The sequence below is a fragment of the Doryrhamphus excisus genome, chromosome 9 (genome assembly GCF_030265055.1).
Source record: "Doryrhamphus excisus isolate RoL2022-K1 chromosome 9, RoL_Dexc_1.0, whole genome shotgun sequence".
In the NCBI taxonomy this organism is placed as follows: Eukaryota; Metazoa; Chordata; class Actinopteri; order Syngnathiformes; family Syngnathidae; genus Doryrhamphus; species Doryrhamphus excisus.
Window position 1 is genome coordinate 17,677,707 of NC_080474.1, and position 27,870 is coordinate 17,705,576.

The 27,870-nt window shown below is 38.9% G+C and overlaps 1 protein-coding gene across 1 annotated transcript; it reads right to left on the minus strand.

Annotated features, from left to right (window-relative positions):
- Positions 1-7,067: 7,067 nt before the first annotated feature.
- Positions 7,068-26,951, minus strand: mlphb (melanophilin b). Its single transcript, XM_058081279.1, has 14 exons — positions 26,914-26,951; positions 25,154-25,280; positions 21,201-21,422; positions 20,623-20,774; positions 15,364-15,419; positions 13,412-13,498; positions 12,007-12,172; positions 11,669-11,880; positions 10,920-10,997; positions 10,529-10,840; positions 9,397-9,540; positions 9,251-9,319; positions 8,121-8,169; positions 7,068-7,254 (listed from the first exon to the last, which is right to left on the minus strand). Exons 2-14 carry the CDS (start codon positions 25,276-25,278, stop codon positions 7,205-7,207), a joined length of 1,722 nt encoding a protein of 573 aa, XP_057937262.1. The 5' UTR covers positions 25,279-25,280; positions 26,914-26,951; the 3' UTR covers positions 7,068-7,204.
- Positions 26,952-27,870: the final 919 nt, after the last annotated feature.

Here is a 27,870-nt window from a genome sequence, read left to right on the forward strand (position 1 = left end):
TATATTTCTGCTTTTTTTTGCACTGTGGCATTCCACAAATATTGTGTGTCCACACACGTGTTTTGTATCATATTACATATATAGTTGTCAGCACAGCAATAGCTCTCGACATTGCTGAGATTCTCAATGGTCCATATGGCTTCCACATTGTTGACCACTTTGTAATTCATGTTTCCTGTCTTTCCTGCTTGTTGCGGAGAGATGAGTTCATCTTGTATTCTACAGTATGTTCCTGAATAAGGTATCCCTACAATATACACACATGATAGAAAAACTGTTTCATTTAATTCAGAATACATCAGAAATTATACACATCGAGATGCAGAGTTTTTGTCCTATCAGTCAGTAATCACTGAGGGGTTTAATGTATGTGTATATAGTCTGAGTCAGTGTTGACTGTTGGGACAAATATGGTAATGGTAATGGTTTTATTTCATTACAATTGAATGCATCACATAATCAGTTCACAGTTCCACATGTCCAAAAGGAGTAGGAAGAAGCAAAGCTTATAAAATCCTACCCCTCCATCTGGTACTTTTACAATCAGTAACTGTTACATTTGTTCACTTCCTGCTTTCCTAAATTTTTTTTTGAATTTTTAATTATTTTTTTTTTGTATCACGTACCGAAGTACGAGGTGATATGAGCATCCAATGACATAATGTGTACCATAGTAAGTGTCAATATAGTGATATATATAGCACATCATGACTGGTTCAAGACTCTTCATCCTTGTATTTAGCAAACATCAACTGCTTGTATTGTTTCTTGAATTGGCTCATCGTTGTGCATTGTTTGAGGGTCTTACTCAATCCATTCCATAGTTTGATTCCACATACTGAAATGCTATGGCTTTTTAACGTAGTCCTAGCATAGAAGTGTTTCAAATGTACTTCTTCCATGAGATCATATTTCTCCTCTCTTGTAGAGAAGTATTGGATGACATTTTTAGCTAATTGGTTATTTTTAGCCTTATGCATTATTTTAGCTGTTTGAAGATGAACTATATCAGCAAGTTGAAGTATTTGTGATTTTAGAAATATGGAGTTAGTATGTTAGAATTAACATTAGCGGTTAAGTTGGTCTCAAAATAATAATAATTTGGGCGACAATAAATACTTTAAAATATGCGTTGTTTTTTTGTGTAAAACACTCGAGTTCTGTATTTTTTTTAGGTAGCAAAAATGGTCAAATCTTGTCTTCCTCGTTGTCCTAAACCCAATCATCTCATTGTAATAATATTTCCATTTTTTTCTTACATTACATCTTGTTTGCTCAATGTTGCATTTTTGCTGTTGTTATTTGTAGTTTTCCTGTTTAAATATATTTTTATAAGTGACAAGGGCCAATACTAAAAAAAACTGTGTGCCTGAATTGGTCCTTATGTTCTTGGAGGGCACCTTCATTGTGCCAAACGTAAAAACTAAGACTCCATGCCATGCCAATAATTGGGCAAGACTGCCCTCTACTGTTTTGCATATTGAGCCTCCCTTACCTTATTTAATGAATGTGATTTCCCCTCCCTCAAGTCATTCATGACAACAACACACAATAGAAGAGCTCAGACTGGCTCAAATACACACTGGAAAAAAGTTGGTGGAATTCTAGTCAAACTGCAGAACAGAAGTGATGGGGCAAGCAATTAACCTGTTGTTCCACACCTGATCCAGGGGGTGGAGCCAGCTACCTGCACCTGATTCTAATCCGCCAATCAGGCCTTTATAAGCCATGCAGCAGTGGCAGCAAGATGCTGGACTGTTTCCTTGCTATTGTCTTGCACTGTTTTATAATCTGCTTGGTTTGCTATTGATAATTAGCTTGTGTATTTTTTGTACTTTCCTTACTTATTCAACAATGTCCAGGAATTTGGCTACACCAGGGAATCATGATAAGTGAATTTCCCTCAAGTAGAATTCCTTATTTATAAATACATGCACAATAATTGCATTAATAATCTGTTTACAATTTTCTAAATATGGCTTTTCACATTATTAGAGCCCTCTAGCCATGATATAACACCCCTATATTCACATTTGCTCTTGTATTATATCCAATATGGTAGACATAATTAAAGTAAGTCGGGCATTTAAAATATAAGTAAGTCTTAGGCTTGTTGTGTTGCTATAAATGTGTTCCGTTGCTAGAAGAACAGGAGTGGCGGGCAGACAGGAAACGTCAAGGTTTCAGAGTGGAGTTTCAGCTCAGCATTGTTTACAATAGTCCATTTTTATTTGGGATTATTGTGTCTGTTGTGTCTCACTGAATTTTACAGCAACATTACTGACACCTAATGACCAATTTAGAATACTACATATCTTTCACAGTGTCTTTGAATGCACCTTCTGAATGCTGATCGAGCTATGAGGTGGAAAAGCGTTAAATAAGTGAAAGACTGGTTTTAATGTTTTTTTTCTTGATTTTTCTCAAGCTGCTGCACCTTCATGAACACTGTTTATTAACTGACACCAAAACAGTCATGTAGCATTCATAATAAAGTTTCCAATATCATATATCCTCTTAAAAGCTCCCTCACATCCCCACTATGAATGCGTCCATGAGGGACCATGAGTCATTTGACCAAAAGAAGTCCAAAGAGGACGTGGGAGACTCAAAAGTTGTGAGAAAAAGATGGAGAACAAGTAGAAAGCAGCGTGAGGGTCCAGCAGGAGCCAAGGAAAAACTAAATGGTGGGGGTGACGAGAATAGAAAACATTGCAAATGGCAGTGATGACAGCCAAGTGAACAAATACTATCAACTACATCACAATTAAATCATCAGAGAAATTGACTGTACTACATCACTGTGCAGATGATGGACTCAAACTTGGAATCTGTACATATTGTGGAGAAAATAAGTCTAGAACTTTACCGCCTTACAAAGACACAGATCTGGAAAATCCTCCCACGTTCCAAAAAACATCCATGTTAGTATAGAGAATGGATGGATACCATATAATTTATTACATTCATGAAACATAATTTCCATCCCCTACTAGCCAGCAAGCACGCTGACTCCCACAGACCGCTTAAGTGTCCATGAAGTACACAAATTAGTCTCAAGGAGCTCTCAAAGGACATCGGAGACATGATTGTAGTCCTGCACAAGACTGGCATGGACTACAAAATCATGAAAAAGCAGCTCGCTGAGAAAAGACTTATAAAATGCTTGGTTACATTAACAAGCAGTAAAATACAACAAGTGGCTAGCGCTCATGACTCACAGCTAGGAGACCCGAGTTCAATTCCACCCTGGAGTTTGCATGTTGTTTGCAAATGTGGCGACTCCAAATTGTCCATAGGTATGAATGAGAGTGTGAATGGTTGTTTGTCTATATGTGCCCTGTGATTGGCTAGCGACCAGTCCAGGGTGCACCCAGTTTCTCGGCTGAAGACAGCTGGGATAGGCTCCAGCACCCCCGTGACTCTTGTGAGGATAAGCAATAGAAAATGAATGAATGAAAATAAAACAAGGTGTAAACACACTCATACAGCCTGCTACACTTCCATGCTTACAAAACTAAGCTCACTCAGGTAGTTTAAGGTCACTGTTTTGGTATGTTTAGTTTGGGAGGGGGCGGGTGGGAGTTAATGATGAGACTCCACCACAATTGAGTACTCTGCTCAGGAAACACTTCCCCACACAAACGTTATATTTCCTCACCAGGACGACCTTTTATTTGGATCTCAATAGTATTTCATATATCGGGTGTGTGGGTGTGTGTGTGTGTGAAAACATTTTTGTCGGCCGCTGGGAGCATGACGGACAATAACTGAGCACCACTGGTCTGATGTGAGAATGGAGCACATTTACAGCTCAATCTGAAAGTCATTACAGTCCCTGACTTTTATGGCGCTTGTGGAAAAATGCAAAGCCAGCAGCGTTAGTCACTTAGGAAGACTGCATGTGTGCTGCTTCAGCAATAAAGCAAAATACAAAAACTCCCCTCTCCTTTTGCCACCCCTTTTTTTTTTTTTGCTACAGAGAGAATAAACTACAATCCAAGAAGCGCTGCTCCCAGACTACCACTTTTAAAAGCACAAAACTCATAAAAATGACCACAATTACTTGATCATTCCTGTTGGATGCCTTCCAACCACTCAATACAAAAAATAGTCTTCTGGTAGAAGCCGATTATTATCATCGCTATCTGATTTTTTTTTCCCGACCATGAAAACCAATATTTAAAAAATGCTGTATACCACACATTCATTCCACCACAGGAGATTTGTTTCACTCTTATTCTGTAGCAAAGAAATGTACATTTTCACATCTATACTGCAGTAACCAGCAGCCAATTATTATCATCGCTATCTGATTTTTTTTTCCCGATCATGAAAACCGATATTTAAAAAATGCTGTATACCACACATTCATTCCACCACAGGAGATATATTTCACTCTTATTCTGTAGCAAAGAAATGTACATTTTCACATCTATACTGCAGTAAACAGTAGCCGATTATTATCATCGCTATCTGATTTTTTTTACCGATCATGAAAACCAATATCGGTATTGCTGATATCGGTATTGGAAATTCAGACTTGTTTACTGATGTTTTTTTAAATTTCTGCTGTTTTTTTTTTACATTTTCATCTCGTAATTTACTTTATTCCCATAATATTTAGATTTTATTCTCGTAACATAATTTTTCCTACAACCTCATTTTCCAAACATTACAACGTTATTCATTGTTTTGTTTGTTTCTCAAGATATTCAAGAGAGGTGGGATACACACTGGACTGGTGGCCAGCCAATCACAGGGCACATATAGACAAACAACCATTCACACTCACATTCATACCTATGGACAATTTGGAGTCGCCAATTAACCTAGCATGTTTTTGGAATGTGGGAGGAAACCGGAGTACCCGGAGAACATGCCAACTCCACACAGAGATGGCCAAGGGCGGAATTGAACTCAGGTCTCCTCGCTGTGAGGCCATGCGGGCTAACCACTCGCACTCATGCAGCCATGCAACATGCTTAATTTGCATTTCCCCCATGCACGGGGAGAACATGCAAACTCCACACAGAGATGGCCGAGGGTGGGATTGAACTCGGGTCTCCTAGCTGTGAGGTCTGCGCGCAAACCACTTGTCCGCTGTGCAGCCTGTGTTGTATCCAGCAATTTTCAAATAGCGGTTTTCATAATCTGGAAAAAATCTGATACCGATATTTTCTGACCAATAATTAATCGGACATCCCATGTTATGTGCATTAAAAATGATTAATTATCCTTATAATATTACAACATTAGTCTAGTAAAATTAAGACTTTTTCTTGTTTGATTTTTCTCAACATTTTGTCCTTATTTATTGTAATTTTTTGCATTTATGCTGATTTGTTTGCAGCTCATTTTGAGAATGAGCCACATTCCGATAGAACCGCAAATGGCTCCAGTGCCGCACTTTGGACACCCCCGCTGTAAACCTTGCTCATTTACTTTGTTTTTTTTCTAATAAGCCTCTGAAGCCCCCGCTTTAAGGGGTTAAATAAATTGTCCCATGCTAGCCACACCTAGCGTCAAGGTGGGGGTTAGGCTGTTTCAGCGGCAACTCAGAGGTCCTTGCTGCCTGGTACCTTCAATACCTTTTGAAGATTTCATGTTGAAAGCGTAAAGCTTGAATGTAGCCTTTCCAGACGGTGTTTACGCTGGCATGTGAACATTTGTATAAATGACCACATAACCACTACTTTGGAGCAGGCACTGGAAGCTGTGAGACTTGGTATTGGACTATTTATACTGAAATTCCAGATGATTTGGAATAAATATCTCAAGGTGCACATGAACATTTTCATAAGCCACTGGAAATGTTCTTCTCTCCACTTGGAACAAGTAAATACTAAAGTAAAAGGGAACAAATATGGAACAAATAGTCACATCGTCCTGATTCATGTACAGTATGTTGTGCAATGTGGGTTAAAGTTCATGAAAATATGTTTAAACCCCACAAGTACACATGTGGGGGTAAAGCAAGGAAGCAGACCCTAGTGTGTATGATTAGAGGTCAACTCAAAACTCAGACTGACTGTTGGATTCCCTACAGAGGATTAAATACAGTAAATACTGTACTTGTGCCAGTTGTAAACATGTTCAGCGTTCTAATCATCTGGAAAGTACAAAACACTCCCGAATGTCAGAAATAATTTAAACAAACTTTACATTCTAAGATAGCGCTGGCACGGTTTCCACCAGAGTACGACTTCACTGTCTTCAGCAATATAGACCAATAAAGACCAATTCCCTAGCATATTTATGTATGTAAGAGGTATGTTGTTAAATGTATGTATTGTCTATTTAAAGGTACAAATTCAGTCTTTTTTAAAGCATACATGTTTAATCAATTATGTGTTCATCATGTCTTCATGTTCCATGCCAATATAACTGAAAATAAAATATTTAAAATACATGGGCAAGCAGACCTGTACGCTGCTTTACACTGTAAATAATTTTTGCTTGTCTTAGTCATTTGCTAAGACTAAGAGTATTAGTGCCATGTTGAAAAAAAGTCAGAAATTTAGAGAAGTTGTATTTTACGAGAAAAAAGTTGTTATATTATGAGAATAAAGTCGTGTATTTTGAGAATGAAGTAATAAATTTATGGGAAAAAAAGTCATAATATTATGAGAATAAAGTCGGAAATTTCCGTGAAAAAAGTCATAATATTATGAGAAAAGTCGCAATATTGCGAGAATAAAGTTGTAAATTTACAATAAAAAAGTTCTAAATCTATGTGAAAAAAGTCATAATATTACGAGATAAAGTCGTAAATTTACGAGAAAAAAGTTGTAAATTCACATGAATAAAGACGTAAATTTACATGAAAAAGTCATAATATTACGAGAATAAAGTCGTAAATTTACATGAAAAAAGTCATAATATTACGAGAATAAAGACAGAAATTTACAAGAATAAAGTCGGAAATTTAAATGGAAAAAGTCATTACGAGAATAAAGTCAGAAATTTACAAGAAAAAAATCAGAAATTTACATGGAAAAAGTCATAATATTACGAGGATAAAGTCGTAAATTTACAAGAATAAAGTTGAAAATTTACATGAAAAAAGTCATAATATTACGAGAATAAAGTCATAAATTTACGAGACACTGTCTTATACATGTCAAAGGGAAAGGCTCTTCAGGAAATCCACCCATTCGGGTAACAATGATGCGTCGATGATGAATGAGGAATTGTTCCAGTCTCACTTCAGGCTCAGTCTCCTCCTTATGAATCCTGTTTCTTGACTGCTTTCTGCAAGAAGACAAAATAAATTAATAAATAATAAAACAGATGTTTTGGCAGGAAGCACAAATCAAAGGAAATACAGCTGGAATAAGTGCCGAATCTAAAAAAAAATTGTGCTGGTTATTGTGTGTAGCTGCTCTATAGGAGACCTCAACTCAATACTAAAGGGTCGAAAAATGAGCTACCACAAAAAGCTAACCTGGCAAACATGAAAAACAAGTGAAAAGCATGTCTTATCAATAATTTCAACACTAGCCACAGCCTTAGCACAATTTGAAAGCTAACACTTTGAATATAGGTACCTAGAAAATGTTTGAAATATTTGACTTTTGGAAACATTACAAATCCTTTTTGTTCTTAAGTCCTAAAATGTCTAAGTGGACCATAAGAGGGGGTACGAAGGTTTTGAGGTCAACACCAAAGCTTTATATTTAACTTAAACGTCTTGTTGTTTGCAACCTCTAACATGCCAGAAAACCCACTATGTCAACAAACAAACATTCTACTCAGAGAGAGTAGAATCTCAGTGTCCTTCAGAGAGAACTTTTTTCAGTGAAGTACCCTTATGGAATATTTTTTTCAATAAAGTGGGGGTACTTTACTGAAAAAAATATTCCATCCAGAGAAAATATTTTTTGTTGGAAAAAAACATCATTATCTGAAGTATTACGTCCAAAATAGTTGTCATTTGCAGTGGTTTTGTTTAAACAACAAACAATCAAACACGCTGCTTATTATTCTTGGGGACTTTAACAGAGCAAAGCTCAAGCATGAAGTAACATAAACCTGCAAAATCTGTGGTGAAAACAGTGAAGTAGCAGACCAAAGGGTTCTAACAAAGTTATGGATTTTGAACTCATCTTAAGTCTTACTTGGGGGAAAGTTTTGGGAAAGTCTTCTGGTTTGGTTCATGATTCCAGACTAAAACACCAAAGAGAAAAGAAGGTAATATGAGAAAATACACAGCCTTGTTTTATATATATATATATATATATATATACATAAGAACTAGCACACAAGAAAATGTATAGGTATTCACGGTTACAAAATTATAATGGAGGATCCCCCAATGTTGGGCAAATTACTTGCAATTCTCTTTCAAAACGCTAGGGGTCACTGTTTTCCTGCGTGTGTTTAGGTACAAGGCTTGTTGACTAGCCAATTAGCTTTCTGTGTAGTAGCATTAGTAAACAATGCAAACCTAGCTACATTCAGACCTTTTGATATTGATATCCATAATATTGTCCCACGTTTCACATTTGGTAACTGTTATGGTGTTGTAATGTTTCAAATAGTGATTAATTAAACGACCCACTATGTCTACATAATTCACACTGCTAGCCGGATTGTAATAAAGATGACACTAGCTGAGTAGAAGCTAGCCCTTCTGTAGCTACACGTAGCCATCTTATACGTCACGTCGTACATGTACTATGTGCTGTACTGTAGTCTCAAAATATTCAGCAATTTAAAAAATCAACTTTTTAGTAAGGCTGCACGGTGAACGAGTGGTTAGCACGCAGACCAGGGTTCAATTCCACCCTCGGAGTTTGCATGTTCTCCCCGTGCATGCGTGGGTTTTCTCCGGGTACTCCGGTTTCCTCCCACATTCCAAAAACATGCTAGGTTAATTAGCGACTCCAAATTGTCCATAGGTATGAATGTGAGTGTGAATGGTTGTTTGTCTCTATGTGCCCTGTGATTGGCTGGCCACCAGTCCAGGGTGTACCCCACCTGGGATAGGCTCCAGCGACCTTCGTAAGGAAAAGCAGTAGAAAATGAATGAATGAATTTAGTATTCCAGAAGGAAGTGTGTGAAAACTAACACCAAGGACATTTTGGGAGCTTATGAAAAAAATGCTAACCAAAACTCACTTGTCCCTATAAACTAAATTTTAAAAAAGGTGATTTTGTCATCAACATTGGCAGATTTATAGATGTTGACAGCAGCTTCAACTCTAAGCTACAAAGTTCATTTTTCCATAAACAAAATCATCTTTACCTTCAGCCTTTTCTCCACCGGCATGCCAGCAGTGTTCAGAGCAGCAATCCTATTCTCAATATAAGACACCTTAGTATAGATGGAAAAACTAGCATATCGTAAAACCGTACACATGAACACACACGTGCTGCAAGTGTTGGACTCACCTGAGTTTGGGTATTTTGAACATCAGCAGCAGCTTGGGCTATCTTGTCCTCCAGTTCAAACAGTAAAGCTGTTGAACCTTTGAAACCTGACTCCTCCTCGTGAAGGTGGTACCGATTGTCCATGCTTTCTATTGAAGAGTTTCTCTGAAATAAGCAAAAAAAATGAATAAATGTAGCTGTGTAAACTTGTATTACTCTAGTTTTTATCGAGAATTCAAAAGTTAAAACAGGATCCATCCATTTTCTTCTGTTTATCTGAGTCCAGGTCTTAGAGACAGCAGTCTCAGAAAGGAAGCCCAGATTTCTCATTCCGTGGCCACTTCCTCGTAGTTCCACTGAGGTATTCCCAGACATAATCCCTCCATGTGGCCTAGGTCTACCAAGGGCTTCCTACTGGTGGGGCATTCCCGGAATACCTCACCAGAGAAGCATCCGGAACGTATCATAACTCGATGCCCAGACACCTCAACTGGTTCTATGATCATCATGGGTGCTGTCCTTGGGTCCCTTCGACCCGGGCGACTGGGGGTTCCTCCCTTTGATGTGGGCGTCCGCCCGTTTGTCGGAGTCGGGGGGCCCGGGTGCTTGTCCCCTGATGGAACAGGATCATCCATTTTCTTCTGTTTATCTGAGTCCAGGTCTTAGGGACAGTAGTTTCAGAAAGGAAGCCCAGACTTCTCGTTCTGTGGCCACTTCCTCTAGTTCCACTGAGGTATTCCCAGACATAATCCCTCCATATGGCCTAGGTCTACCAAGGGCCTCCTAGTGGTGGGGCATTCCCGGAATACCTCACCAGAGAAGCATCCGGAACGTATCATAACTCGATGCCCAGACACCTCAACTGGTTCTATGATCATCATGGGTGCTGTCCTTGGGTCCCTTTGACCCGGCCGGCTGGGGGTTCCTCCCTTTGATGTGGGCGTCCGCCCGTCTGTCGGAGTCGGGGGGCCCGGGTGCTTGTCCCCTGATGTCACGGCCTGTGGCTCATCTCCAAATATGAAGACCAAGCTTGTAGTCCAATGGTATGGACCAACATTTTAGAGATACTTGGTACACTTCTATGTGGTTCAGTTAGTTTTCATGCTTTTTAAATAAAAGCCAGCTGGAGTATGAAAAACGCCAGATGCTATACCTTGTCAGAATTTGACGGTTGAGGGTTCAGTTCTGTCAATCTGGGAACCGCAGTGAGTGCTCTTGAAGTGGGTCTGGAAGGTGTTCTGGTGAGCGTTTTATCTCCGTCTTGAATGGCTGCTACTGCTGCTGCCATCTCTTGGAGGGAGACTGAAAGGTTGGACGCCTCTTCTTCGTCAGAACTCAGGCTATGATCACTTATGTCACCCGCCATCTCATTCAGTTTTTGTCTAAGTTGATGTTCCTCGATATCCACCTCCTCCCACCCGTGAGGAGGAGATGCTTTGTCTGGAATCTGAGGAGATTTGTTAGTCTGTAAGAATCAAACAATAAAACAATATAAGACATATTTTTATCTTTAAATTAGATTTGATTTTGGTGATCTGGTTTACCTGATTGGAGGTCAAAGTAATCTGCAAGTGGTTTAAAAGGGTCTCTATAGCTGACATTCGTCTGTCCAGGTCAACGATCTGCCAGATATGATAATAAAGTACATGTCAGGATGATGGGATTTTTTTCCGAGTTTCATCCAGTTTTTTTCCTGACTGATCTCAACAGAGAGTCGTGGTTGGGGGAGTAAGCTGCTCAATCCAAGAGTTGGTGGCACATATAGACAAACAACCATTCACACTCACATTCATACCTATGGACAATTTGGAGTCGCTAATTAACCTAGCATGTTTTTGGAATGTGGGAGGAAACCGGAGTCCTTGGGAAAACCCTCACATGCACGGGGAGAACATGCAAACTCCACACAGAGATGGCCGAAGGTGGAATTGAACTTGGGTCTTCTAGCTGTGAGGCCTGCGCGCTAACCACTCAATTGCAGTGCAGTCTGCATTGTATCCAGCAATTTTTAAATATTGGTTTTCATAATCTGGAAAAAAAATCTGATACCGATATTTTCTGACCGATAATTAATCGGACATCCCAAGTTATGTGAATTGTTAGCTCCCATATGCTAGCTGTTTTCTCTTTAGAATGCACAGAAAAAAGAAAGACATGTGTTTTTCCAAAATTCCAAAGAATTTCTTTTAAGATGGGGGCCTTGACTCCATATGAAGATTTATATTGGCCATGTTTATGTTTATGGAGATGCTTTGAAGAATAAAAGATTTTTACATAATGGATGACAGATGACCTGCGGTGGGGAGTTTGGGTAGTTGAGGCTCTCCTGGGAAATGTGATTGAAATGAGACTTGAAGACTGGGTCCTCTTCTGAGTCATCAGGACCTAAAGCATAGCAAGTGGGGCCCCAAGGTCCTCCAGCACTCCCACTGCCACATGAAGAGTAGCTGAGCCGGGACATGGAGCGAGACGGAACAGTCGGGTGGTCGGAGTACACAGCGTCATCTAGAAAAAGTATAATGCAGGACCATGATACATCTAAAATATGTCCAAAACTAGAACTGAAACAATGAAACTACCCTTGTGTACCGTTTTGGTTAAAGACTAGTTTGACCTTGAGACCATTTTTACCTTGTTGTGGGGTCAAGCCGTGATCACATCCAACATCCACATTGAAATCCAGACTTTTGCTTTGCTCCTTCAAATCGTGATGGAAACCAGAGGCCATGTCAGCCTCTGCAAGCATCGACTCCCTTTCACCAACATTTATCATCATCATGTCCTGAGAACCTCTTGTCTACAAACAGAATACGTAAAGTGTTGGCGGTTGAGTTGAGTCCGTTTAGTTGACTTCATAAGTACTTGATCCCCTGCTGGTTTTATAAGTGTAACCCCTTACACATATATATGAACTGTCAATCATTTTTATGGTAGGTTTATTGTAACAGACACAGAATGTAAACGGATGCATTAAAAAAAATAACATTAAATAAACATTATAAACAAATTTGTATATATTTTCCACAATGTTTCCACCTCCATATTTAACAGTAGAGACTGTGTTGTTTGGGTCATCTGCACCATTTCTCTGCCGTCACACAACACCCAATCCACTTGATGCCAGAGAGCTTCATTTTGGTCATTACATTCTCCCAAGCCTTGACCTTACAGGCACATATTCTGGTGACGGTGCTCCCAACTCCCTTGGCATCATTACCTAGGTTGTTCATAGTAATTCTGGGACGGTTCCTCATCTTTCTCATGATCATCTTTACCCCACCGGGTGAAATTCTCTTGGTAATTGTTCATTCTAGTTTTGTGTAGGTGTACAATTTTGTTGTTGGGGTCTTTGGTCTTGCCCATGGGGGTGGAGCGGTTTGACTGTTTCTGTTCCAGGTGTCTGATTTACATAATGAGTTGAGATTAGAAGAACTATGAAAGCTGATTTGTGTGTTTGTTGATCTTCTTCTTCTTCTTCTTTGTCTTTCGGCCTTTCCCTTCAGGGGTCGCCAAAGCAAATCCAACCCTGTCTTCAGCATCTGTCTCTCTCACACCAACTACCCTCATGTCCTCCTTCACTACATCCATAAACCTCCTCTTTGGTCTTCTTCTACTCCTCCTACCTGGCGGCTCTCTTTTCTGGACATGTCCGAACCATCTCAGTCTGGCCTCTCTGACTTTATCTCCAAGGTCTCTAACATATAATGTCCCTCTGATGTACTCGTTCCTGATCCTATCCATCCTGGTCACTCCCAATGAGAACCTCAGCATCCTCATCGCTGCTACCTTCAGTTCTGTTTCCTGTCTTTTCCTCAGTAGCACTGTCTCTAGACCAAACAACATGGCTGGTCTCACCAAAGTTTTGTATACCTTTTCTTTCATTTTAGTAAGATATCACATAACACCAATGAGGTCAAATATGAATTTGTAATTAGGTAGTCTGTATCTCTCTGTTACAATAAACCTGACATAAAGTGATAATTGACAAATTAAAACTCAGCATGTAAATATGTACAATGCAAATTTTGGTTCATACCTGATGAGTTTGTCGTCTTGAGTTGATGTCAGATGCCAGATGAAAATCAACAGGGTCAACAGTTAGACGCCTTTTGGTTTTTTTCATCTTAAGGGAGAAGAAAGGAAAACAACACACATAAAATAATAATGAGGAATAGTAATTGAAACAAGATGAGATGATGTAATTACCTCTCTGATACTGATAGTGGCAGTGATAGTGACACCCTGGACTGGTCACCAGCCAATCACAGGGCACATATAGACAAACAACCATTCACACTCACATTCATACCTATGGACAATTTGGAGTCACCAATTAACATAGCATGTTTTTGGAATGTGGGAGGAAACCGGAGTACCCGGAGAAAACCCACGCATGCACGGGGAGAACATGCAAACTCCACACAGAGATGGCCGAGGGTGGAATTGAACTCAGGTCTCCTGTGCACTAACCACTACAACTAACTTCTCTACATGACAGAACTTCCCCAAGAGAGAATGAGGTGTTGAAACACTTCTCCATGAAGAACAACAGAGGGCGCTGTTAAGATGCATGACTTTCTGCAGCTGTGACTTATTAATGAACAGGATTCTTGAAGATAAATCAATAATCAAAGTGATAGCAATCACAGTTTGTGTATGTAATGGTTGTGTAACCATGTCTTTGAAGTAGTATCATGGTGTACTATTTGATCCATCATTTTTATGGTAGGTTTACAGCAGGGGTCTCAAACGCAATTTACTTGGGGGCCACTGGAGCTCGGGTCTGGGTGAGACTGGGCCGCATCAGGTTTTCCAAAAAAAAAAAACGCATTTATTAAAAACAAAAAAAAATTAAAGACTTCGCTTTGGTTCCAATTTTCTACAAGAAAAAAAATATATATATAAAAATATATATATAACATTCCACTGTTCTCAAATATCTTACTTTTTATTTTTCTACACAAAATAAGATGAAAAATAAATAAACAAATCAAGAATAAAGAAAATCAATCAATCAGTAATAAATAAATAAATATAATAATAAAACGGCATTATTAGAGCCCTGTAGACATGACAAAACACGACTATAGTCACATTTATACTTTTTTTATTTACAACATATTGCGCAACTGCAGGGTCTTGAGACACATGCTAACTCGCAAACTAGAGAGCTAGCGACCTAAACGGTAGCCTTCAAGTTATTTCCTTTAAACTTAAATAGCCAAAAACTTACCACTTCCACATGGATAGGGAGGATAATTATTAACAGTTATTTAACCTTTAACATGAACATTAATCAAACGTAATAATTTTTTCTGGGTACATGATACCATACCGTATCAAACTTGCACGGGCCGCACTAACATTAAACTTTCATATCAAGGCGGGGGCCTCAAACTAGTGTCCTGCGTGCCACATTTGGCCCGTGGGCCGCGTGTTTGAGACCCCTGGTTTACAGTAACCGAGAGAGACGGAACACTAAGAAGACATTAAATACAGGTTCTAAATGAAATGTGCTTGATTAAGCGCCTTAAATATTTGAATCCCTACCAACAAGCAAGCAATCTCATCCCCGCAAACTGATTATTTGTCCATGAAGTACACAAATTAGTCATTTCCTTCCTAATCCCAAACAGTCTCTTCCATACAAACCGCTCCACCACCACGGGCAACACCAACAGAAATGGCCAATGTGAACCCAACAACACCATTACTACTGTCAAACATGGAGGTGGAAAAATTCTGCTTTGGAACTCTTTCTCTAAGCAAAATCCCTCCTGAGATGTGTGCAACCCTGGTGACCAAACAACAAGAAATGTTTAACCTCAAATACATATTTCAGACAATTTAATACTAGTTATAATAATGTTATATCTCCCTGTTAAAATAAACCTACCATAAAAATGATGTAGGCTATTATTCATGTCTTTGTAAGGAGATAAACATATACAATCATACATACAGTATTCTCCACCATGATTTACTTACCTGATTATAGTGGTGTGAATCAGTGGCGTCCATGCGACTGTTTTCAAATCCAGGTTCTGAGAAAGTCATAATATCAATGTTATCGACTTTTACAACACTCCATGATATTGATTAGCGAAACAAAAGACAAGAAACTCAACTGACGACGTGCAAAAAAGGTTGGATGTCAAAGGAAATCATCTTAAATTTATGATGTTTTTCGTTTTAATTCTGCAATGCAAACGAATGAGGTTTTTCATTTGCACATGGAGCCACGGAACAATAATATTTGAGATCATTTTGGTATTTCTTTCCACACAAAACAATAATCAAAAGCAGCAGTCGCACCATCGAAGTAGCAAAGCCAGCTTGCCAACAGACTGAAAATGCTTTTCAGACGATTTAGTTGAACAGAACCACAAAAGATGTGCCACATACCCTAGTCTGCTCATCATTATACTTGGTAAAAGTAAAGATCTTATTCATTCATTTTCTACCGCTTATCCTCACGAGGGTCGGGGGGGGGGGGGGGTGCTGGAGCCTATCCCAGCTGTTTTCGGGCAAGAGGCGGGGTACACTCTGGACTGGTGGCCAGCCAATCACAGGGCACATATAGACAAACAACCATTCACACTCACATTCATAACAATGGACAATTTGGAGTCGCTAATTAACCTAGCATGTTTTTTTGGAATGTGGGAGGAAACCGGAGTACCCGGAGAAAACCCACACATGCACAGGGAGAACATGCAAACTCCACACAGACATGGCCGAAGGTGGGATTGAACCCAGCCAGCCAATCACAGGGCACATATAGACAAACAACCATTCACACTCACATTCATACCTATGGACAATTTGGAGTCGCCAATTAACCTAGCATGTTTTTGGAATGTGGGAGGAAACCGGAGTACCCAGAGAAAATCCATGCATGCACACATGCTAACTCCACGCAGACATGGCCGAGGGTGGGATTGAACCCTGGGTCTCCTAGCTGTGAGGTCTGCGCGCTAACCACTCGACCGCCGTACAGCCAAGTAAAAATTTTAAAATGATTTGCTACAATATCAAAACTATACCTTAAATATAAAAAGTAAAAGTGAAAGTGAGCTAATTGGTACAAGGATGATGTTACATAAATTTTATGTAACTTTTAGTTAAATAAATGCTTTTCTTCCGAACAGTGCATATAAAATGGCTAGTTAAACAGATAACAGCCTCATCATTTTTTCGTCACACACTTTGTCGGTCTCTCTCTTTCTTTTCCTTGTTTCTCTCGGTGTCCCTTTCGTCCCCAGGCAAGGTAGCCATTGAGCTTATAAGTTGCAAGGATCAAAGTAAAAACACAAAAAGTGTCCATTATCTTTTTCAAATATAGTAAAAGTAAGCAAAGTAAAATTTGGCTCTAACAGAAACACTAAACTACAAACGTATAAAAACAACTAACTGTAAGTTCAGGAACAAAGTATTTCTACTTCATTTAAAATTGCTCATAAGACGACATTGTTCAAGGACCACAAGCGAAGGCCTGCAGTGAAACAAAAGTGTGTCTGTGTGTGTGTGAGAGCATGCATGTGTGTACAGTCATGCAAGTTCAATTTAATCCTGGTGGTCACATGAACGTCATGTACTTTGAAGTAGTTCGTGTTAGAGTCATTGTATATGTTTATTTACTTAGTTTTGATATATTTGGTAACCACTGTCAATTGTGCAAAAACATTCACATAAGCAAAGTTGCCAAACATCTTGCTTCCCATCCATAACGATCAGATCGTATAAGTACAGGCAAAGAACAGCAGACATGTGACCGGAGGATCACAAGGTCTCTTCAGCTCAGCCTGCCAAACAATTCGTCTGCGTCGCTTCCCGAGTGAGCGAGTCGCTTTCAGGCTGTGCTAGGACTCCAGCTGCCTCTTCATAATCCCCTCATGCATCAATGATCTCACTTGGAGACCTGCTGGGCATGATCACGCTCACCACTTGAGGAAATGTTAATGGTAATGGTAATGGTTTTATTTCATTTGAACATGCATCAGATTACATTTGAATGCATCACATAATCAGTTCACAGTTCCACATGTCCAAAAGGAGTAGGAAGAAGCAAAGCTTATTAAATCCTACCCCTCCATCTGGTACTTTTACTATTAGTAACTGTTACATTTGTTCACTTCCTGCTTTCCTAATATAGTTTAATTTTTTTTTGTCACGTACCAAAGTACGAGATGATATGACCATCCAATGTAGTAGTACCACTTACCATAGTAAGTGTCAATATAGTGATATACGTACGTATATAGCACATCATGACCGGTTCAAGACTCTTCATCCTTGTATTTAGCAAACATCATTTAATTTAATTTAATTTAATTTAATTTAATTTAATTTAATTTAATTTAATTTAATTTAATTTAATTTAATTTAATTTAATTTAATTTAATTTAATTTAATTTAATTTAATTTAATTTTATTTTATTTTATTTTATTTTATTTTATTTTATTTTATTTTATTTTATTTTATTTTATTTTATTTTATTTTATTTTATTTTATTTTTGTCACGTACCAAAGTACGTTGGATGACATTTTTAGCTAATTGGTTATTTTTAGCCTTATGCTAAGACGAACTATACCAGCAAGTTTAAGTATTTGTGATTTTCGAGTTAGTATGTTCTCTGTAGGCGGCATTATGAATTATCCTTACTGACCTTTTTTGCAGTACATTTAGCAAGGTAAGATTGCTTTTATACTATAAATTACTATAGAAATAGTTGAACCTTGGTTAGCGTTTGTTCCAGAAGGTCCGACTCTAACTGAAACAGATGTTAACCGAACTGGCTAATGGAATGCTAACAAGGAAGGACGTGTTGTGATTAAAAATACATACAAAATACTCATGCGCCAGCAGAGATGTATTTATACTATTTTTCAACTCGACTGTTCACTCAAAAAGTATTTTATGTTTTTTTACACTACCTGCAAAAAGAGGTAATGATGCAACTCCACATCAAAATAGAGCATGTTTGGTGCTATTGTAAGCCAGAAAAACGGACACAAGTTGGCAGAAGTGAATTTTACAAGAACTTAGCCCGCAACTTTCCCATAGAAATACATAAAATACGTATTTCCCTTCAAAATTTCCGATGTTTCATCTCAATATGCCTTAGCAGGTTATTGTATATTCCTTCAAAACAGCCAATAAATGTTTATTTTGTAGATGAGTCGCTGTTGCAAGTCCAATATTCAGTAACTGTTTCCAGTAGCCGTCTTCTACTGCGTTTTTCATTGTGACGCTCCAAAAAGGAGGAAATACTGCAAGAACTAGCAATTCTCTCATTAGACTGAATGGCTTCATTATTTGAATGATGTTTAAGAGCCAAAGGAAAGATTTGGGGCCGGCTATTGAGGACCGCTGCCTGAGACTGTGGCCGCAGCTGTGAGGAGCCAGAACGAGGAAAGATGGAATAGATTAAACTTCATAAGAGATTTGGCAGGACACTAATACGCCTTATTATGTGGAAAACTGACTCAGTGTCACAGGAATGAAGAGTATCATGCAAATCACAGGCAAACACAGACATGGAGGCTTTGGGAGGTGTTAGCCACCACAAGCTTTGAGTAGTTTTGAGGAGTTCCAGTAGTAGTGGTCAAAAACGCAATCATTTTTACAGAGGCCTGTACACATGAATGAACAAGTATTTGACCATTTGTCATTGTGATGCTAAGCCAGCAAGCTATAAAAAAAAAAAGATACAAGTACTGAATCCAGTACAGTACTGAATCCAGCTGCTAAGTCTTGTCACTCATTGGGGATATCTTGTTGTATAAGAGGAAACATCCTGCACATCCTGTGTGTTCAACTTTGGAACATCCTGTGGGACTGTCGGGAATAATGTCTTAATTTTAAATGTTTCGGCCATCTCTGTGTGGAGTTTGCATGTTCTCCCCGTGCATGCGTGGGTTTTCTCCGGGTACTCCAGTTTCCTCCCACATTCCCAAAAACATGCTAGGTTAATTAGCGACTCCAAATTGTCCATAGGTATGAATGTGAGTGTGAATGGTTGTTTGTCTATATGTGCCCTGTGATTGGCTGGCCACCAGTCCAGGGTGTACCCTGCCTCTCGCCCGAAGACAGCTGGGATCGGCTCCAGCACCCCCCGACCCCCCCCCATTGTAGTTTCCTCTTAACCTCTTAAGTTGTTAATTTCTGCAATAATTGTAAGGCTGCACGGTGGACGCATATGCCACACAACTCGATGACACGAGTTCGATTCCAATCTCGCCCATCTCTGTGTGGAGTTTGCATGTTTTTGCACGTTTTCTCCGGTTACTCCGCTTCCCTCCAACATTCCAAAAACATGCTAGGTTAATTGGCGACTCCAAATTGTCCATAGGTATGAATGTGAGTGTGAATGGTTGTTTGTCTATATGTGCCCTGTGATTGGCTGGCCACCAGTCCAGCACCCCCGATACCCTTGTGAGGAAAAAGCGGTAGAAAATGAATGAATGAATGAATGAAAACAATTCTTTATACAGTATATACTTTCTTGTATACTTTGAGACTGGTAACCAGCCTGGAACTGCAGGTAGCAGAGATGCGGATGCTGAGGTTCTCATTGGGAGTGACCATGATAGATAGGATCAGGATCGAGTACATCAGAGGGACATTACATGTTAGAAGCCCTTTATCTCCACGGCCTTTTACATTTAATGGTTGGGACATGTCCAGAGGAGAGACAGTGAATATATTGGTAGAAGGATGGCGTAGAAGACCAAAGAGGAGGTCTATGGATGTAGTGAAGGAGGACATGAGGGTAGTTGGTGTAAGAGGGACAGATGCAGAAGATAGGGTTGGATGGAGAAGAACCAGCCCATCCCTAATTGGTATATTTTTACAAAGTCCTAGAACTTCTTGGAATATTGTCCTAGTGCCCACGAGGCGTTTAAATCTTGCAAGATATTATGTCACCCCCTTACGTAATTGTCAGTATTTTCTGATGAATATGAATTATATTGCCTGATCCGGTGGTGCAATTCCCCCCCTGCTCCTAATGCAGAGCTTGCACACTATGTTTGTATGCTGTGAATTCAATACACCTGGCAACTGACGTTCGCCTGCCAAGTAGTCTGAGTCAGCTTCCTTGACTTTTTGCTGTGTCCCGCTAGTTTATTTGGGATCCCATCAATGAACTACCTTTCTTTGTGCAAGCTGCCAAAATATATTTCACTTAATATAATCATACTTAATCATAATTAATCATACAATATCCAAACAACGTACTCACGTTCATCATCATCATCATCATCATCGGAAGAGTATGTGTGTTTCCCAGTCAGTCTCTTGAAGAGTGATCGCATCACCTTGGCACTCCCGAAGCGCTTAAAGCGTGAACGTACATTCTCATGATACCATTCTAGTGTACCAATCTTGAGGACCCTTTGGACACATACAAATAAAATCAAAAAGATCAAGTTAAAAATAAAAAAAAATTGATTCGTGCACAAATAATATGGAGGCTGTCAATTTTATTATTTTTCCGTTATTTATTTTGTATTTTGTTCCTTCTACTTGCTGTTTTCTAACCAAACCACCTGACCTCCAGTGGTATTCTCAAGCACATCAGTGGGATCAAACTTCTTCATACAGCAACCAGGACCAGATTCCATATTCCTTCTGTCTGTAGGACAAAAGCTACATAGCTATTGCCTTGCATTTTGATGCCAAACTGTGACCTGAACACTGAGGTAATGCACCCAACCGTACCGTTACAGCCGTAGTAAAAACATCACTACTTGATGAATAAGAAGAAAAACCCTGGTCATGGGTAGCCAGGACACATATCCATTGAAAAAGAGTTCCTACCTGGTCATGTGACAGGGATCACAGACAAAGCCATGCTGTCTCATATTGTAACGACTGCAGGCCTTGCAGACGTACAGCTGACAGTCCAGACACTGGCGCTTGCTGTTCACCAGGAACTTGAAGGGTTTCAGACAGCGGATACAGTAAGACTCGGTCAGCCAAGTCTGATGACCCAAAAACTCTTTCTTTGAGTCTTCCCTCTTAATCTTGGTCTTAAGATCCCTAGCGACAAAGAAGACAGGAATCAATTTGATGAGAAAGAACACATATGTACATTTTAATAAGGGTGGACGATAATGCAAATTTTGGTAACGATCCGATACCAAGTAAATACAATATCAGTATTACCTACACCGGTACTGATACCAATAAAAAAGAATGGTTGCTGTACATGTTCTTGACCAGGGGTGCCCATTACCCATACTGATCACAAGTTATCCGTCAATGGTAATGGAAATGGTAATGGATTAATTTCATTTGAACATGCATCAGATTACAATTGAATGCATCACATAATCAGTTGACAGTTCCACATGTCCAAAAGGAGTAGGAAGAAGCAAAGCTTATTAAATCCTACCCCTCCATCTGGTACTTTTACAATCAGTAACTGTTACATTTGTTCACTTCCTGCTTTCATAATATTTTATTTTATTTTATTTTATTTTATTTTATTTTATTTTATTTTATTTTATTTTATTTTATTTTATTTTATTTTATTTTATTTTATTTTATTTTATTTTATTTTATTTTATTTTATTTTATTTTATTTTTGTCACATACCAAAGTACATTGGATGACATTTTTAGCTAATTGGTTATTTTTAGCGTTATGCATTATTTTAGCTGTTTGAAGATGAACTATACCAGCAAGTTGAAGTATTTGTGATTTTAGAAATAAGGAGTTAGTATGCTCTCTGTAGGCGGCATTATGAATTATCCTTACTGACCTTTTTTGCAGTACATTTAGCGTTTAGCGATCCTGATCATATACAGTATTAACTTGTATTGACCCCACTGCAAGTTTTGAGGCAGGATTGGTGTGGAAGCTGGTGCTTCTGTTGCCACACACGGTACTGCCATTTTACACTAAACTGTATTTTACTACTGTATTTTACGCTTAAGTGTGATGTAGTGTAGTTTTCTGTTGTAAAAGTAGCTTATTTGGGCTCAAATACGAAAAAAATATTCTTTTGTGGACCAAAGATCTGTAAATCCAAGTCTGTGGAACGGATTCCCTGATCATTTGAGGGCGCCACAGACATTAAGAATGTTTTAAAAAAGCATTAAAAATATATCTTTTAAGAAAAGCTTTTACATTTTAATGCATATTTAATGTCTTTGGTTCACTGTTCACTGCTCTACTTATTTTGGATGTTCTTATTGTTTGTGTCTTATTGTCTTTTATTGTAACTGTTGCACTTTGAGATCATTCATTTGATGTAAAGTGCGTTATAAATTAAATGAATTATTATTATTATTAATTTACAGGCAGGGACGTGAATGTTGAATTGCAAATGTGGCTGCTGCAAGTGCTGTTTGAACTACAGTACGCCTTTTTATACTGAAAAGTCACAAGAATTTAAGTCCAAATCCTGTTCAAACAAACACATCCTTCCTTTAGTGTGTCTTGGCGACGACATAAGCAAACAACTTCAACGCTTGGAGTTAAAGAGGTGCAACCAGAAGAAAATATATGGCTATTATTTTAAATGTACCGACCTCGTGCAGTGTCGTAAAAGAAAAGAAAAAACAAACAAACAAACAATCGCAATAAACAGAATGGCTGGCAGAAAACCAGGAAGGATGAGAGAATGCATGTTTTTCATTAAGCCTTCCTTTTATTAAGCCTTTCAGTCTTTGCCTAGCTCAGTGGGTTCAATGGAAAACTGTTAATATCCCTTCAACTAGCAGATCAGCTGCTGACCATTAGTGGTGTGATTTCAAAGTCAAATCATGTCAATCTGGTCCTACAATAGTATTTTATATCCACTTCAAGCAATCTTTAATGTTTCTGATGAATGAATCAAATAAAAAAATGGGCAGGTCTTGCATGTCCCCAGGGATGCCACCGCACCCTGGTCTGCCACCCTGCAGAGGTCCACCCTGGTGGACACCTTTAAACCCATCCCTGCATCACACCACGGTGCGGTGCACCCACATGTTCCCACTGCCCTGGGCACGGCACCTTTTGTGTTTGTCCGCCGCCTTTTCGCTCACCCTATGACGGACCATACGGGGTCCTGGAGCACGGCGACAAGTATTTTGTTTTGGACATGGGTGGCCAACGGGAGACTCGGCGGACCGGCTGAAGGTTGCACTGGTGGACGACACACAACCCCTGACACACTGGCGGAGCCCCCTCGGGGTAGGGGTAGGCCCCCGCTCCCCGGCAAGATGCCCCCTGCCGGGCCAGATTAACCTAGCATGTTTTTGGAATGTCAAAACCAGAGTACCTGGAGAAAACCCACGCATGCACGGGGAGAACATGCAAACTCCACACAGAGATGGTCTAGGGTGGAATTGAACCTGGGTTTCCTAGCTGTGAGGCCTGCATGCTAATCACTCGTGCAGCCCCATTTTCTACCACTTTTCCTCACGAGAGTCGGGGGTGCTGGAGCCTATCCCAGCCGTCTTCTTGACTGGTGGCCAGCCAATCATAGGGCACATAAAGACAAACAACCATTCACACTCACATTCATACCTATGGACAATTTGGAGTCGCTAATTAACCTAGCATGTTTTTGGAATGTGGGAGGAAACCGGAGTACCCGGAGAAAACCCACGCATGCACGGTGAGAACATGCAAACTCCACACAAAGATGGTCGAGGGTGGAATTGAACCCGGGTCTCCGAGCTGTGAGACCATGTGCGCTAACCACTCAACCACTGTGCAGCCCTTGCTTAATTTATATGGCGAAATGAATCATAAATTGGGTGATTCTGTCAAAATGTATCCCTTTTCATAGTAGTTATCATGCTATTATTTTCCACTGACTAATCATCATATTAAAAGGGATAGTTACATATTGTCAAAACAATAGAATTGATATTAAGCATCATTCAGTTCAGCCTGTCGGCCATCCACAATATTGTCTGTTTCTCATGTACAGTAGACCCTTGAGAACACTAATTGGCCAACCTTATCATAACCTCTGTTATGATAAGTTGCAGTAGCTGTACACTAGTATCAAAAGCGAGCCACCAATTATGGTATTACAGTATTACTGATGTATGAGAATGTCACTAACCTTATTGCAGTACTTGATTGGAACCACGCACTGGAACATTTATGCTTCACTGGCAAACCTCTGGAATGTGAGATCAGCCAAACACTCGCTTCAACTCAGACAGCTGTGAAGACTTAGCAGCAACTTGTTGCCAGACATTGTCTCTCTCTCAGTGTCTTTATGCACAAATCAATGCTTTTTCTTTTAAGACAGCGGGCACGATCGTGCATCAGTCACTGACTGTGTGTTTTTTTTGGCTGCTTGTTTCGGGTGGTGGGGGGGAGTGGTTAGCGCGCAGACCTCACAGCTAGGAGACCAGGGTTCAATTCCCCCCTCGGCCATCTCTGTGTGGAGTTTGCATGTTCTCCCCGTGCATGCGTGGGTTTTCTCCGGGTACTCCGGTTTCCTCCCACATTCCAAAAACATGCTAGGTTAATTGGCGACTCCAAATTGTCCATAGGTATGAATGTGAGTGTGAATGGTTGTTTGTCTATATGTGCCCTGTGATTGGCTGGCGATCAGTCCAGGGTGTACCCGCCTCTCCCCCGAAAACAGCTGGGATAGGCTCCAGCACCGATACGGTTACGATACCGATACGATACAGTTGCGATACCGATACAGTTACCATGCCGATACAGATACAGATACAGATACCAATACCAATACCAATACCAATACCGATACAGATCGTGGTGTACTCGCTCATCCCTAGTGGTAGCCATCTTACCCAAGCCTGTCTTCCTCTTTCTTCCTCAGGTGGAAGTCTCGCTGGACAACCTGCCATACATGACTGGCTTCCTCATCAGTGAGCTTGGATAGATCCAACTTCTTGGCGGTCGTGACACCCAGCATTGCTGTCAATCACAGTATCACAACATGTGGTAAGACGACAACTAACCCAGTAAAAACCTAAAGTTAAAATAATCACATGAACTCAGATCATAAGATCACTGCCACTGATTTGATTTGATGTAGTTTGTTGAACTACACAATAACACAGTTTGGGTCATGTTCATATGAACGCAGATATTATTATTATTATTATTAAAATATCTATGTTGGTATGGACATAGCTTTAGTCTGGAGTCGTTATAGCGTGACCATAGCTCCGTGTCTTATTAGAAACACTGCAAATCAATTTGCTTGGTAGACATTGCATTGGACACACAACTCAAATCTCACTGCAACATCCAGTACCGTGTATCTGTAACGAATCAAATTTAACAGTTTCAAATTGATTTTAAAGACCCATTACATAGAAAAAAAAACACACGTTTTCAGCCCCTGAGTGAATTTTTATTGAGGACGCATACAAACTCCAGCTGACATCTTGAAATTGATTTGACATGCAGCTTGGGAAGGAGAGCAAGTTGATGAGGTATTTACAAGTGCTTTTTACCATCTTATATCTTAATAGCTTTTTGGGAACAAAGACAAATGCAATCAGATATACACTTTACTCATCATGGACAAGAATGTCCTTAATGATGTATTTTAACCATTCTTTTTTTCAGGATCAAATGACTATCCGGGACTGTCAGAACTTAGCAAATTGGAGACAAATTGAAAAAAAAATTATTTCAGTATGTAAAGACATTCCCAACATTCAAATCAAATTAACTTTATTTGTAGAGCACTTTTCCTGCAAAGACATGCAATACAAAGTGCTTTACATTCCATTTAGAAATGATCATAGAAAGATTAGGAAAAAAATGGGAACATTATTTAATATTTATTAATATTATTGAATAGAAAAATTATTTAAAACATGACCTTGGTGAAACTAATAAAAAAAACATATCTAGGAGGAATGATCTCAGACCAATAACATCTGTACTTAAAATAGTATATATGTATAAAAAACAAATAATTAGTTTTAGGAATGATCATAGAAAAATTGGAAAAAAATGGAAAAAAATATTTAATATTGAATAATATTATTTAATAGAAAAATTATTTTAAAAATGACCTTGGTGAAACTAATAAAAAAACAAATCTAGAAGCAATGATCTCAGACCAATAACGTCTGTACTTAAAATAGTATATACATATGAAAAACAAATAATTAGTTTTAGGAATGACCATAGAAAAATTGGGAAAAAACGGAAAAATTATTTAATATTGAATAATATTATTTAATGGAAAAAATATTTTAAAAATTACCTTGATTAAACTAATTTTAAAAAAAACATATCTCGGAGGAATGATCTCAGACCAATAACATCTGTACTTAAAATAGAATATACGCATAAAAAACAAATAATTAGTTTTAGGAATGATCATAGAAAAATTTGAATAAAATAGAAAAAATATTTAATATTTATTAATGTTATTTAATAGAAAAAATATTTAAAAGATGACCTTGGTGAAACTAATAAAAAAACATATCTAAGAGGAATGATCTCAGACCAATAACGTCTGTACTTAAAATAGTATATACACATTAAAAAAAACTAGTTTTAGGAATGATGATACCATATAACTTACCTTGGTGACTGCAGAGCCTGCAGGCAGTATTTCCTTTGAAGGCACACCAGCTAACTGCCAGGCAAATCAAGCAGAAGACAGCAATTCTAATCACATGTCCGGTTAACCGGGGGAGGTAACAAGTTTCCACAGTGCTTTCCTTTGCTTGCACATTTGCTCCTGTTATTCTTACTATCATTTATGACTGTAAATGCCTGATTCCGAGCAAACAAATCACTTTGAGAGTAAAATATTTGGACCATTTGTCACCTGCAGCATCCAAGTGTGCAATTACCATGAGGTTATGTGTAGGCCAGTTTGGGCTTAAATCTCAAGTCACATGTCATGGATCAAATATATGCTGTTGTTAATGTATGAATGGAGATGTGTTCTTACTTTTTATTAATCCATACCTTCATATGCAAAGACAAACACAAGAGTATCTTGGAATGTAGTAAAGAAGGACTAACCTGCATCCATCTATACTTTTATTTAATATTCATTTTTTAACCTTTTCTATACAATTATTTATTCATTCATTCATTTTCTACCGCTTATCCTCACAAGGGTCGCAGGGGTGCTGGAGCCAGCCAATCACAGGGCACATATTCACAACCATTCACACTCACATTCATACCTATGGACAATTTGGAGTCGCCAATTAACCTAGCATGTTTTTGGAATGTGGTAGGAAACCGGAGTACCCGGAGAAAACCCACGCATGCACGGGGAGAACATGCAAACTCCACACAGAGATGGCTGAGGGTGGGATTGATCTCGGGTCTCCTAGCTGTGAGGTCTGCGCACTAACCACTCGACCGCCCTGCAGCCTCAAGATATTCAGACTTAAAAAAAATAAAATAGTTTTTCTTTTGTACTGATTTTTTATGTTACTAAAATGATGTAAATTATCCTTATAATATTACAACATTAGTCTAGTAAAATTAAGACTTTTTCTTGTTTGATTACAAAATTTTT